Source organism: Ciona intestinalis, chromosome 5 (genome assembly GCF_000224145.3).
Source record: "Ciona intestinalis chromosome 5, KH, whole genome shotgun sequence".
Classification (NCBI taxonomy): Eukaryota; Metazoa; Chordata; class Ascidiacea; order Phlebobranchia; family Cionidae; genus Ciona; species Ciona intestinalis.
In genome coordinates, this window is record NC_020170.2 from 2,927,330 (window position 1) to 2,940,839 (window position 13,510).

The 13,510-nt window shown below is 32.6% G+C and overlaps 1 protein-coding gene across 1 annotated transcript; it reads right to left on the reverse strand.

The window, feature by feature from the left end:
* Nucleotides 1-16: 16 nt before the first annotated feature.
* On the reverse strand, nt 17-13,396 carry LOC100187436 (Fanconi anemia group I protein-like). The gene is made up of 28 exons (XM_009860455.3): nt 13,110-13,396; nt 12,922-13,049; nt 12,613-12,720; nt 12,105-12,256; nt 11,574-11,791; nt 10,954-11,090; nt 10,372-10,496; nt 10,004-10,097; nt 9,853-9,943; nt 9,061-9,249; nt 8,649-8,707; nt 8,300-8,442; nt 7,965-8,097; nt 7,330-7,535; nt 6,594-6,729; nt 6,151-6,279; nt 5,963-6,084; nt 5,512-5,669; nt 4,912-5,052; nt 4,522-4,675; nt 3,838-3,936; nt 3,379-3,569; nt 2,900-3,096; nt 2,347-2,500; nt 2,089-2,231; nt 1,543-1,758; nt 947-1,135; nt 17-559 (listed from the first exon to the last, which is right to left on the reverse strand). The coding sequence occupies exons 1-28, from the start codon at nt 13,255-13,257 to the stop codon at nt 485-487; spliced, it is 4,035 nt and encodes a 1,344-aa protein (XP_009858757.1). The 5' UTR covers nt 13,258-13,396; the 3' UTR covers nt 17-484.
* Between the last annotated feature and the right edge of the window lie 114 nt (nt 13,397-13,510).

Consider the following 13,510-nt stretch of genomic DNA (forward strand, 5'->3'; position numbering starts at 1 on the left):
AGCATAAAAGTGTGTATGTATTTACAAACATAAAGGTCTTTTTATGCTATTGCGGAACATAAAATGTCTGTGGCAGACACTATATGTCTGTGACAAACAGTAAATATTCGTTCCAAACATAAAAAAAGTCTGTGACATGCAAATGTCTGCGACTACATAAAACTGTAGTCATAATTCAGCAATAGACAGCCATAACACAAGTACACAACTCTCAATTAAATATATTCAACATCCAGAAGAAATCCATACAAGCAAGAATAGCAGAAACAAAGTAGGGTGGGGGCAGATGGGACACCTTTAGCACATAATATCCTGATCATGTTTTAAACAATAACAAACAGTCTATGGGAGTGGTGAGGATACGTTTTTATAATTCTTTGAATGTTCTTTGTTTACTACTAAATGGAACGAAAAGGTGTCCCATCCTCCCCCAACTAACTATATACCAGAGTAAAACATAAGAACAAATCGTGTAAGTAAGGCATTAGACTACAGAGGTTTGTAGACAAGGTCTCTTATTGGTTGGTTCTTCATTCTCGTCAACTTCAGAGTCTTTGTCCTGTGAAAAAAACGGATGTTAAGAGGTAATAGATTAAAAAATTTGTTTTTTTGCATTGAAGTAAAACTTTTAAACAGACCGTTTTGTGTGAAATAAGATGGATACCCCCGGGGGTTACAATTAAAATCTTTTTTAGAGTCGACTACGGTTATCAAGTTCTGTAAATATTATTTGTTTACTACCAAATGGGACCAGAAAAGAGAATGAAATCTACCAAATTTTATTAAAAGGTATCTTTTCCACAACAATCACTAAAATTGTGGCCGCAAACTCAAAAAGAAAATCAAATCTCCAACCCTACAAAAGTGTATCTTTTACGACAACCACCAATATTTTGACACCAAACTTTAAAAAATTGATAACTAAATTTAAAGAAGCGAAACTCACAGCTTCTTCCTCATCTCTGCTCCTCCTGATTACATCATTCATGATCCGGAAATCCCTGGTGGTTGTGAGACGATGATGTCGCATCAGATCAACTTTTGCTCTTCTTCCGAGCAGAGCAAGATTCTTCTCATGTTGTTCAATGGAGTAAATCAACTTTGCTACTCCCTTTGTTTCGCGCAATTTTTTATCCTAAAAATTAAAATAACACAATATTTATTATAAATGTAAGAAATTTTTATCTTTGAAACCAAAATATTACAAACTTTATTATAAATGTAAAATATTCTACCTGTCACGAGCCCCGCTGTTGCAAACTGGTTAGAGCACTCTAGCTCAGAGTATTTCTCCTTGGGCAGGACACTTAACGGCAATTGTTCGAACCATTGTTATTCAATAGTTACATTAAACAAAAGATAATTATCCGTTCCATGTGTGGTAACTTATTAACTGACATAAGGTGTATGAAAAAAACACTTTTGTTATAATGAATGCCGCTGTTCCGCAAGGATCAATAAGTTACATTCATCTCTACGGGGCAACATAGTCTTTATTATTACAGAGCAGTTTTATTTTTCAAAAACACATAAAATAATTACCGTTGACATTGCCTGAATTTTCTCAGGCAGTTTGGTTTTGGATTTTTTCTTTCCATCTTTTTTCGCTTTAGCTGTTCCGAGCCTTTCAGACTGTGTTGATTCTACGTGCATGATGAAACTATAGACGTACTGGAGTAGGTCAGAGTTGACAAATTTGCACAACTTTTCAAAACTTGATGGGATATGGCCAATGCCTTGTGAATAGATCCAAATGTACTGTGTGAATTAAAGAAGAAAGAATGAATGTAACTTATTTGTCCTTGCGGGGCAATGACAGCCGTTGTAACAAGGTTGTATATCTCATGCCCGAAAACTATAATATTATTTGTAAATCGAAATCTGTTAGACTAAATAAATAAAAGTTGTTACGGTTTCCCCCCCCCCCCCCCCCCCCCCCTTAGAGTGAGGTCCTTTGACAAGATATGCTATGGCACCTGACCTGAGATATAGGCCTAAGTTAGCCTATTACTGCAAAATATTGACAACTACTTTAAGACCATAGGGAAAAAATCGACAATTACAAAATTTTAAAATAAAATTTCTTACAAATTTTGAGAATATGTTCAGGAAAGTGAAGAAAGTGGTAAACGCTTGAACAAATTGCTCCAAGTTGGCAGCTCCTGTAGCCGATGTTTGTGCTAAGTCTAACAATCCCATGGCAATCTTGGTAATTCTACCACATAATGAACCTGAAACAAAAAATCATCGGTAATTGCTCCAACCCAGTGGTCACCAATAGGTTGTCCAAATTATCAGCTTTTCCAAAAAAAAGAAAAAAAAATCATCGGGAAACCTATCCGTCACCTTCTGCTTTCCTTCTCTCCTCATTAACCTCATCATCATCATCTGGATCAACATCCTTCCTCTTGCTTCCATTGTTCCCCAACCTCCCCTTCATATCACTTATCAACCAACTCATGTCCTGCATCACTGAATCAAGATGACCAACCACGACCGGCTGGAACCGGATTGGTGGTTTTGGTTAAATTGTGTTTGATAGAATATGGTTTAATTGATGTTTTGGTATAGTCGTTATAGTGAGTGATTTTAGACACAAGTGAGGGTGGTGCTACCAATTACGCCTTTTAAATTTGCTCTGACCGTGTGGTATGCCATCTTATTCTGCATTGTCTAGAACTGTCAGCAATACCGAACAGAACAAATTTACATATAAGTGGGCAGAAGATGTATGAAACAGATCACCCGTTTTATAATTTAATAAATAGGTTACAGACACATTTGTTTATAAAATGCAAGCCATATGTTTTTTAAAAAAATAATCCACCAAAAAAGGTTGGTCATTTTTCAAAATAAAACCATCTCAAAATTTTACACTAGAAAAAATATGCTGACTCACAATTACAACGTGTGAATTTTCCTCGGTGACGATGCGAAATTTTGTTTCCGATTGTGACTCATCACTTTGTTCAATGGATCCGAGTTCGTTGCGAAGATCAGAACAAATGTTATAGAAGATTGAATCCACGTTTGTGGAACAGAGGTTGTTGGTTTGTAGAACGAGATGCACGATACGCTTCACTGAATTTGTGTCGTCTGCGTAAAATATTTTTAAATTTATTTGTTTGATTAAATTTTTAATTTTTTTAAGTATGGCTGATAATTTAAACAACCCATTAGTGACCACTGGGTTGGAGCAATTGCAGGGAAGTGTCTTGCCCAAGGACACATACGCCCACAATGGTAGCAGTGACAATTTTTATGACTTTTTAAGCAAATTGTTAAGAATATACATGCAAGTACTTGTTAATTACTCTATAATGGTTTAAAATGTCTTAATAATGAATTTTTAGGTTACTTTCTGAATAAAATTTTTACCAATTTTTTGGTCGGCGCAAATTTTTCGTGTCCATTTTGCTGCTTCCTCTATTGTGGAGCTGAGGTTGAGATTAGTTGCCGTGGTAACAAGCGTGGATATGAGGTTGGTGAGCTCAGCAACAACTTTTCTATGCGTGGCTGAAAGCGGTGAATTATCTGGTGCAGTGTACGTGGTAACTAAACGCTGGAATCTGTAATGATATTAAAATTGCTTATTAACACCATTCAAACTATATGCGCTAACTTTGACCCTTTCATTCTTTGTGGGTGAGGTCTTTGTCAAGGACCTGGGGGCTGGGATTTAGGCCAGACTTGGCCCATTACCCCAACACCCGGAAAGTCATGTTCACAGTGAAACAAAGAGAACAAAGAAAACAGAAACGCAAATACAAAAAACTCACAATTTCAATTAAGTTATACAAATATACAAAAAAGTTTACAGTCATTCCAGTTACTCACCTTTTTAATAGCATGGTTATATTATGTTGGTCTGGTTGACTAACTTCATCATCTCGACTTATAACGTCTGAAGTGAACTGAATCATATGATCGGGGTGCCTGGAAGGTTGTATAAAAAGATACAAGTTTTCTACACTAAAAAGTTTTAAAAAATAATATTTAAAAATTAAAAAAAATTGTATTCAATTTTAAGCTGTAGAAAAACTGTTGGTAGGTAGCAATTTTTGAGACTTTTGTTTGCCATACAAAAGCAGACATCATCCAAAAATGTTGTTTTGCATTAATGAATATTATTAAAAACAGCATTCTAATGTTATACTTATGTTTTCCTTGAATATTTGAATTTTATCTCTCATAGCTAAAACATAAGGTTTAAATATTTTATTTGATGTGAGTGACACTGACAGTGTACAGTATGGCACACCATGAGACATAAGATTTACGCCAGATAAAGATGGGACACCTTTAGCACACAATATCTAAATATCCTGATTGTATTTTAAACAATTAGCAACGTACTATGGATGTCGTGGGGCTACCGTTTTGTAATTCTTTGAATGTTCTTTGTTTACTACCAAATGGGACAAGAAAATAGAATAAAAAGGTGTCCAATCTTTTCCCCACCCTACTATATACACATTTTTTTTTAAATATCTTGGCACCAACACACCACCAAGCACATACCATGTCCCCACGTATAAGAAAGTAAGATGAAAGCATTCAAGACACAACAAAGTCACTGGAGACTGACAAGGATCATTTTTTTCCATCATAAACTTATGTAAAGTGGATTTTCCAACACGCGCCATGCATGATAACATTTCTTTCTTGTTTAATCCTGGTTTGAAAACAGTTTTTTACTATAGCCTACTAAAAGGGGTAAAAATACTGGGACTCTGCCAGCGCTTTTCAACCCTTTTTTGAGACAAACAAAATGTTCAACATAAATTATTTGTAAAGTGTTCAGTTTTAAACAGTTTTGGTTAAATTTTTAAACAGTTTACGTATTTTTTTGAAAAAAAAAAAGAAAAACTGTAGTGGGTGACTCAATCAAATAAAATCTCTCAGTTTTACCTCCAATGCCAGGAAAATATCCGTGATCTTTTGTGAAGATAAGTAGATTGTGCATCGTGTGTATGAAGTGTTTGATAAAGTTGTCATTTCTTCGTAACAAATCAATTGCATCTCCTTCCATGGAGTCATCAAAGAATAATGCTGGAAATGTTTAATTTTTTGTTTATGCGTTGTACGTCTACTTAGTTACATAACACAGGTGTCATATGTTATATAATTTGAACTCGCTTGCATTTATTTTAGTTCTTTTCTGTATGGTAGATAATTTGGACAACGTATTAGTTACCACTCGGTTTAAGCAATTAGTATTCATTTTTCTGCCCAGGGAAAAAACTGCCCAAGCTAGCAGCATTGGGCTTTGAACCTGGTATCCTTGGGTAATGACTTGAACGCTCTAACCACTTTGCTACGGCAGTGGGTATTGGTTCAATTTCCATTCAGTGAAATTTATATTGCTATTATATATGGAAACTTAATGACACAGGTTTTTTCTGCCATTTTAATTTAAACAGATTTCAAACTAAAATTCAACAGTAAAATTTAAAACAGTTATAAAATTCTGTTTTTCGAAAAAATTAAGAGCGAAAAAATTCAACTTACAATAAACCAGATTTGATACGTGCAGTAGAACAACAGGTTGATGTTGATTTTCGTTGAATAATTTACTCGTCAGCTCTGTTGATTTTGTTGATTGAATGAAATCTTGTATTCTTTTCACACAACTATGTAATGTGAGGATACCTTCAGCATTTTCACAACTGTAAAATTTAGAAAAGTTTAGCTAGGTATATACTATATATAAAATGTAACAATGTTTTTTTTTCTATTCTATATGATGGGGATTTTGAATTGGCTCTAAACACCTGTAATAACATAATATTGGTGTAATTCAAACAAAATGACTTGAAATTACAAAAACAGAAATAAAAAAATACAAAACGTCACATTGTACTATTTTTTGTAATGTTTACACTGTTTATATGTGAAATAAAATAAAGTTTTTAAATTTAAGGCTTAGGTGTTTTAGGAAATTTTAAAACAAGTTTCTTACGTTAGTTCTTTTCCACTTGCATTGTGTTCAATAAGAACATTGTAAAGTGACAAAACCAAACCAACAGTAAAATAATTACGTTGTCCAACTTTTGTTGTCATGGAAAAATCACTATCTTTTTCCTGGAAATTTAATATATGTAATAAACTAATTATGTTTTTATTACAATTTTTTAAAAAAAATTTTACCAATAGGAAATCCTCTAGTTCACATTTGCACATTCTCTGTGTGAGAGAACGGAAAATTCCATGAATATTTTCAACAACCTCGTTGTCCAGTATTTCCTCAAATTCCTCTTCGTTTAAATTTGTTCGAAGCTGGAAATTGAAGATATTTTTACTGCATAAAAACAAATTTTACATATTTTTTTGTTATTAACAAATACAACAAAAAAGTGAAACATTTTTAAATAAGAAGTTATTGGCAAAAACGGTCATTACGAAATGTTATTAATAAAAATACCCAAAATAATTTACTGTTAAAAAACTTTTAAACTGTAACTTTTAAACAAAAGAAACTTACAGTGAGTTTTCATATTAAATTTAAAGGAAAAAATTCCATTGAAAGGAAAAGCATAGCATAGCATAAAACCAATACAATAAAAATGACTTTAAATATATTTATAGTTTACCTTATACACACATAAATGTATGGTAGAAAGCAAAGCAGCAAACGGTTCAGCCAGCACAGATTTATCCGCAGAGGTAGCGATACATTTCGATAATTTAAACGGGGGAATTATGTCTTCTGACTCTTCATAATATAACCTTGTAATGCAGGGAATGTATTAATTATAAAAGAAATATCTTTACAGAAATATGTATATTTATATATATATATATATATACAGTAGGGTGGGGAAGACGGAACACCCTTTACCTCCATTTTATCGCCCCGTTTAGTAGTAAACAAAGAACATTCAAGAAATTATAAAACTATATGCCCATAACTTCCATTGACCGTTAGTAATTGTTTAAAACACGATCAGGATATTTATATATTATGTGCTAAAGGTGTCCCATCTTCCCCCACCCTACTATATATCATGTTTTAAATTTTTGAAACATTATTTAATTTAATTCTTTTTTTTCTTTAGGCATGTATTCGCAGTTTCTTGTCAAATAATTTAATACATTCAATGCTTGCGGTATTGTACAGAACTATATAAGGGGCAATAGGCCAGCTCTGTCCTAAAATTCCAAAAACCTTGGCATACCACGGCCTAGAGTCTCACCCATACAGAACAGAAAGAAAAAATACAAGGAACAGCTCAAGCCTACGAATTAGATTTCCTAGCAGGCCACAGCTTAAAGAGTTCACTATTTCATAATAAAAAGTTAATCTAACAATAATATAGCAGAACTTACTTTAAATGGTTAAGCAAGTAATCCAATATATATGGTGTAAGCCGTGGGTTTGTGGCAACAACTTCAGCAAGATTTCGATAAATTATTATTTTCACTTCCGCTTGTTGGGTGAAGCAATGTTGGGATAATGTTTGTAAAACTTCCAAGCAAAGAAGTTCATTGTTTACTTTGCGCCCTTGACTGCCTACAAGTTGTGATTGAGTTTGCTGCAAAACAGTAAAAAAATTTGCTGCAAAAAAAAGACAATTTTGGTGCAAAATGGTAAAGAGAATTTAGAAAAAAAACTAATGACTACTCTACAGACTACCTTGTAAAAAATTAACCATTAAGGAATAACCATTAATCAGGCCTGTATTTTCCACATTTTAAAGGCAACTGTACCAAAATCACTCACAAAGTTACATTTGTGGAAACTCCTAAGCGGGTATGAGATTTGTGAAACTAAAAACCTGTGTTATAACGACTGTTGTTGCCCCATCATACAAGAATAAATAATGCTCAAGTCATTTATTCATTAATTTTCCATTTAGATATAGAAAAAATTAAAATTTAAAAATATTGTCATTTATTCATTCATCTTTAATTCAAAAACATACAAAACTATGAACAATTTCACAGATGATATATTTACTTACAGTGCTGGCAGTTGAAAATATAGACTGAGTTGACTGACTTGATATTTGACTTAATGAAGTTATTTCAGAAAGAGGAAAGTTTTGTACGACGAGTAAGAAGCCAGTAGCTGCTGAAATCCGACAGTTTACATCACTAAAAAAATATTAACAGTAACTTAAAAAAAAATAATAAAAAGTGTGAAAAATAAATAGAACTAATTTTAAAAAAGAAAAAAATATTTTCATGTTTTTAAAAACTACAATACATAACAATAAATAAGAGCTTTTAAAATAAATCACAAAACAATGCATATAAAATGCCAAAATTTTTGATAAATAACAAAAAAAATTTTTACCGTGAAGACAACAGCTTACGAAGAACCACAAGTAGTGAATCTCTTAATGCACCGTTGTTTTTTACAAGTGGCATAATTGCTGGTAATAACTTGTGTGCATTGTACGGATGCATCATGTACATTTCTTCTAGCAATGCTTTTAGCTTGAGAATAATAAAAATATTATTAACATATATATTCATTTTTTTATCATTTTTTTTGTAGACTAAGGTACAAATTATAATAATATATGTATATATATAACTAAAAACGTATTACTACTTTTTTATAAAGATCAGAAGGGTATTAAATTTGTATTAACTGATTAATAAAAAAAGTATTTTTTTTATTTAAATTAGAACAAGGTTACCTGATTTATAGATTGTTGAAATGCATATGGATAGGTTTTTATTATTTCCTTTAGTAAACCTAAAAATTACAAATTTTAAACTAATATTATCAGAATATAATATTAAATTAAATAAACATTTTACTCCAAAATTGTAAAAATCTCCTCCAATAATGTAAAAGCAAGTAGCATAAATTTCAATAAATAAAATTCTAAAATGGGCTTCAAAATTCTAGATAAGTAAACAAAAACAGTTCTCCACTTTTCTTAACCAGGAGCACTGAGACTTTATACTTGGATAATGCTGTTACACAGTGCCAAATAAAATCAGCTTTTATGCAGCTTAAAATCAGTTCTTATTTGCACTATGACTTTTTATGCTGTTGTCATTTTAAGAGGATTTTAGTCCAACAAAGTAAAAAAAACATCTCACGAATAAAATGATAAGCAGGCATATCGGAACTTGATTGTATTTGGTCAATAACACGTTGTATAATATCCTTTCTAGTTATATGATGTGTTTTAAACGTAGCAGCCAGTAACGTCAACCCAATATCACAACATTCTTGTCTTGGTGAATGCGATTTGGCAATTTCTCTTTCCATGCATCGCCCAAACGCTCCTGAAAATAATATTGTTTTACAAAAAGGCTTACCGTGGGTTAATTTAGATAAAGAACTATTATATAGTAGGGTGGGGGAAGATGGGACACCTTTAGGACATAATATACAAATATCCTGATCAAGTTTAAACCAATTAACAACAATCTATGGGGGTCGTGAGGACACGGTTTTACAATTCTTTTTACTACCAAATGGGATGAGAAAATAGAATGAAAAGGTATCCCATCTTCCCCCACCCTACTGAATGTATAATACATTAAATAATGGTTGTGTGGAGTTGGGTGTGTCAGATGATAATATATTAACAATCATTAAACTGCTAAATTCACCGTTTTTAATAATTTTTCTTAATAATAATTCAAGAATCTTTATTCTATATATATATATATATGTATGTGTAATTCCAGATATTTATATAGCAATATTTTAAGTTTTTAACATTAAAAAACATAAAAACTATATTATTAATTTATTACTAATAAAAATGCTAACCGTTTTCATGACAAAACAATATAAACACCAAAAATTTAAACAAAACTAGCAAAGTATGCTGTGTGAAATATACATTAATTCGTAATTTTTTTATTTTAAATACAATTTACCTGGTTTCGGACCATAGCATGACATAAGGTTAAACCCGAGATCCAGTATTCCACTAAGGACATATTCCCAACCATTCCTACAGTTCTTCACCTGTGTTTAAAACATATGTCATTTGTTCGGCTGATAAACTTAGTGTTTAATACAACTTACCACTTTAAGCAAGATGTCTTTTACATTGGGCGGGAATTTTGTAACTTCTTGAAGCCATTTGCTTTTCTGCATTTTATGCCTGTCCTGGCAACTCCTAAAAAACAGCCAAACTTTTTTTCAAAAACGGAAAAAATTGCAACTTAAAAGTGATACATATTTAAAAGTTTGATAAAAAAATCTGCTGTGCGGTATTGACTCCTGCTCGGTATTTTATTCATTAAATTACAAAAGTGAATATCCATTCTATATGGGTGAGGTCCTACTGCCTTTTATGTCATGGGACCTTTGATTTGGGCTGGGGATAGCACATTACCCCACAAAAGTGACTTTTGTTTTTATATGGCAGATTTAAATGAGCAAGTACATACTTGTTAATAATCAGCCGCACAAGTGTTTGTGTCTCCTCATTATATCTGCTATCCTGGGCAAGAACTAATCCAAGAGCAATGAAAAATGGTGACATTACTTCGTGGGAGAGTGTCTCTTTTGCACTCTGTAATATAAGGTCTTAAATTTAATGGTTATATAGTAGGATGGGAGAAGATTAGATAGGACACCTTTTCATTCTATTTTCCCATTGCATTTAGTAGTAAACAAAGAAAATTCAAAGAATTATAAAACCGTTTCCTCACGACTCCCATCATAGACCATTGTTAAATTTTAAAACACGTTTAGGATATTTGGATATTATGTGCTAAAGGTGTCCCGTCTTCCCCAACCTACTATAACTCATTTAACACTTAATGTTTACTACATAATCTCTCTACTAAATCAGGCACATGGGAACTGGTATAAATTAACAATAATTTTTTTTTCATTTTGTTACCAATCTTGCATTCATAACGGAATTTATTTATGTACATTTATTTAGTTGGGCAAAAATTTATATCACAAACAACTTAACTGTGTACAATCTTAGAGTAGGAATGGAAATGTTCACACATATTTACCTTTAGTATTTTCATAAGTCCTTTCCCTAAAGCATGATTCTGGCGAACAGTGTTACTGATATATAAAAGGACTGTTCCTTCTACAGATCGTAATTCATTTGTACTCGTAACTGACATGTTTAGTGAATTTTCACTGTCTAAACACAAAAAGTAAACAATAAAAAGGCTAAGTTTTAATAATAACATGCATTTTAATAGAAATAACTAGACAGACTATGCTGTCATATACTTTAACACCCCAGTTTTAACACATTATATAATCCCTTCTAAATCCAGACTATAATAGGACTAGGAGAGTAACTGTATTTTGACTATGTCTTCATAGATTTTTTGACGCCACAGCAGTTGGTTAGCACGCCTGCCTCTTAACCCAGAGGTAATAGAACAAGGCTACACACACTTAACATATGCTCCAACCCAGTGGTCACTATTTACTAATGGGTTGCCAAATTATCAGCTACACATAAAAAATCCCCGAAAAATAATTACCCACAAAGTAACATACTTGGTAACTCGCAAGCTGGCGCAAGGTGTATGAACACCTGTGTTATAATTTATAACGACTGTTGCTTTCCGGCCCGCAAGGATAAAGTAAGTCACATACATGCATAACTACTAACCAATATTCATTGAATGTTCTTCTTCAGCCAATTTCTCATCCAAGGACACAAAATGTTTTAAAACACCAAGCAGAGCAATTTCCACCTTTCCACAACTTGATGATAAACCTAACAACTGGTAAACATAGGGTGGAAGCTGCTGGGGGTCAATGGTGTGTAGCTGGTCAAGAAGTTTTAACAAAACAGAATCTATTTCATCAGATTCCAGTTTTATGTCCCTGTAAAAGTAGGTATGGTGTTTTTGTATATGTTGGTGCAGCCAAAAATGAAAAAAAATGTGGTTTAAATAAAAAAAGTACATAAGGCCTTTATGCATAGGTGTTTCTTTTTACACAAAAAAATAGGGTCATGCAACCAAAAACTGTTCCGTCCGTGATTTCATACATTGACACATTAGTGTCTAAACTGTTCTGACCAAAGGCACAGAATCTGAAATGGCAGCCAATTAGGCAAAATTGGCATCATAAAAAAATGTGCATTTATGGTAGTTGTATATAGTGCTAATAATTTTGACAGTTACTTTTAACTTACTTGAACATATTAGCCAGATTCACAACAGATTCAGTTGGCCATCTATAAGAACAAAGTTCTCGCACAATATACTTCTTATACTTAGTACCACTGACCACGTCCTCTGATTTCTCGTAACGAATACTGCTGTGAAGTTCAGCCACCTTTACAATCTATAATTACAGCATATGCAGAAATATTAACGTAATTTACAATTTATAATTGTAACTGCCATTAAAAGAAGCTTTTAAAATATAAGAACATTTATTCCTAAACCTGCTGGCTGCTGCAAAGCTTTCCAATTTTTTTAACTTGTAACTTACATGTAATGTACATATTTCCAATTTCAGGCTGTCGGAAAAAAATCCATGTCTACTTTACAGTTGTTCTCTGCCATAATGGCAGATTTACATAAGTTTTTTTACTAAAGGATTAAAATATAGAACTATAATAAATAGTGTAAAGTAAGAAAATGTCCCACTTTACCCCTGTTTTACCAAAATTCTTTTGCATTCTTAACTAAACTTACCTTAGTGAATATTTTGAGCCATTTACCATCGCCCACCTCCCCATTATGTATCATGGTTAACATGATGGAACATAACTCTACCAACTCAGATGGGGAAAGGCGGATCGCCTGTTAAAACATGATAACTAGCTAGTTGGTCACATGTTTTTCAGTGATAAGTTTAGTAGTTTACTTGCATTAATTGAAGACACCCCTTTGATTATAATTAATGAAAATATATAGGTAAAACACAAAAAATATATGAAATGTTGAGAAACAAAAGAGACTTGTATGGAATGTCTTAAAATATTTAAGCACGTGCAAGCATACCTCATGGTTTAGTAAGTCTGTCAAATCCATTACAAATGAGTTCCGGACATTGGCGTCTTGAACAAACTTCAAACACATCTTGTAAATTGTAGAAACCACTTCAGATAACTCAGGTCTGCTCTCCCAAGCTAAAAAATGGATTACCAGATAATTTTGAACTTTATAAAGTAAACTAAGGCCAAAGTTACCGAGAAATATTGCTCGCAAAAGTTCCATGCATTTTTCATGGTTACCAGGCCTTAGAGCGTCCTTTACAAGCTTATTTAATGAACTTAAAGATTGTGACTTGATCTTCTCCACTATACTGTCCGTAGACTCGGCCTCTTGGTCCAACATTCTTAGAATAACAATTAGAAAACCAAAACAGACACAATTTACTAGTTCGCGGTAAAAATCAAAACAAATGTTGTTTTTTTCCCGCGATTCCCTCGTAACCACGTGGTTTGTAAATGGTCACGCTACAGTGATTAACGGTACGCATTCCATGTCATGTGTTTGGGATTGCCGTGGTTTTTAAACTGAAATGTTTTTAGGAATTAATATTAGTTTTGTTTATAATGACGCTATGCAGTTTCATTATTTTAAAAGT

What these genes read in the sequence shown, in the direction of transcription:
- LOC100187436 (XM_009860455.3), bottom strand. Translation starts at nt 13,257, where the DNA reads ATGTTGGACCAAGAGGCCGAGTCTACGGACAGTATAGTGGAGAAGATC. An exon ending in GTGCGGCTGATTATTAACAA is followed by an intron (nt 10,098 to 10,371) that starts GTATGTACTTGC and finishes GCTGTTTTTTAG; the next exon opens with GAGTTGCCAGGACAGGCATA. An exon ending in ATATTTTCCTGGCATTGGAG is followed by an intron (nt 4,676 to 4,911) that starts GTAAAACTGAGA and finishes TTTTCAAACCAG; the next exon opens with GATTAAACAAGAAAGAAATG.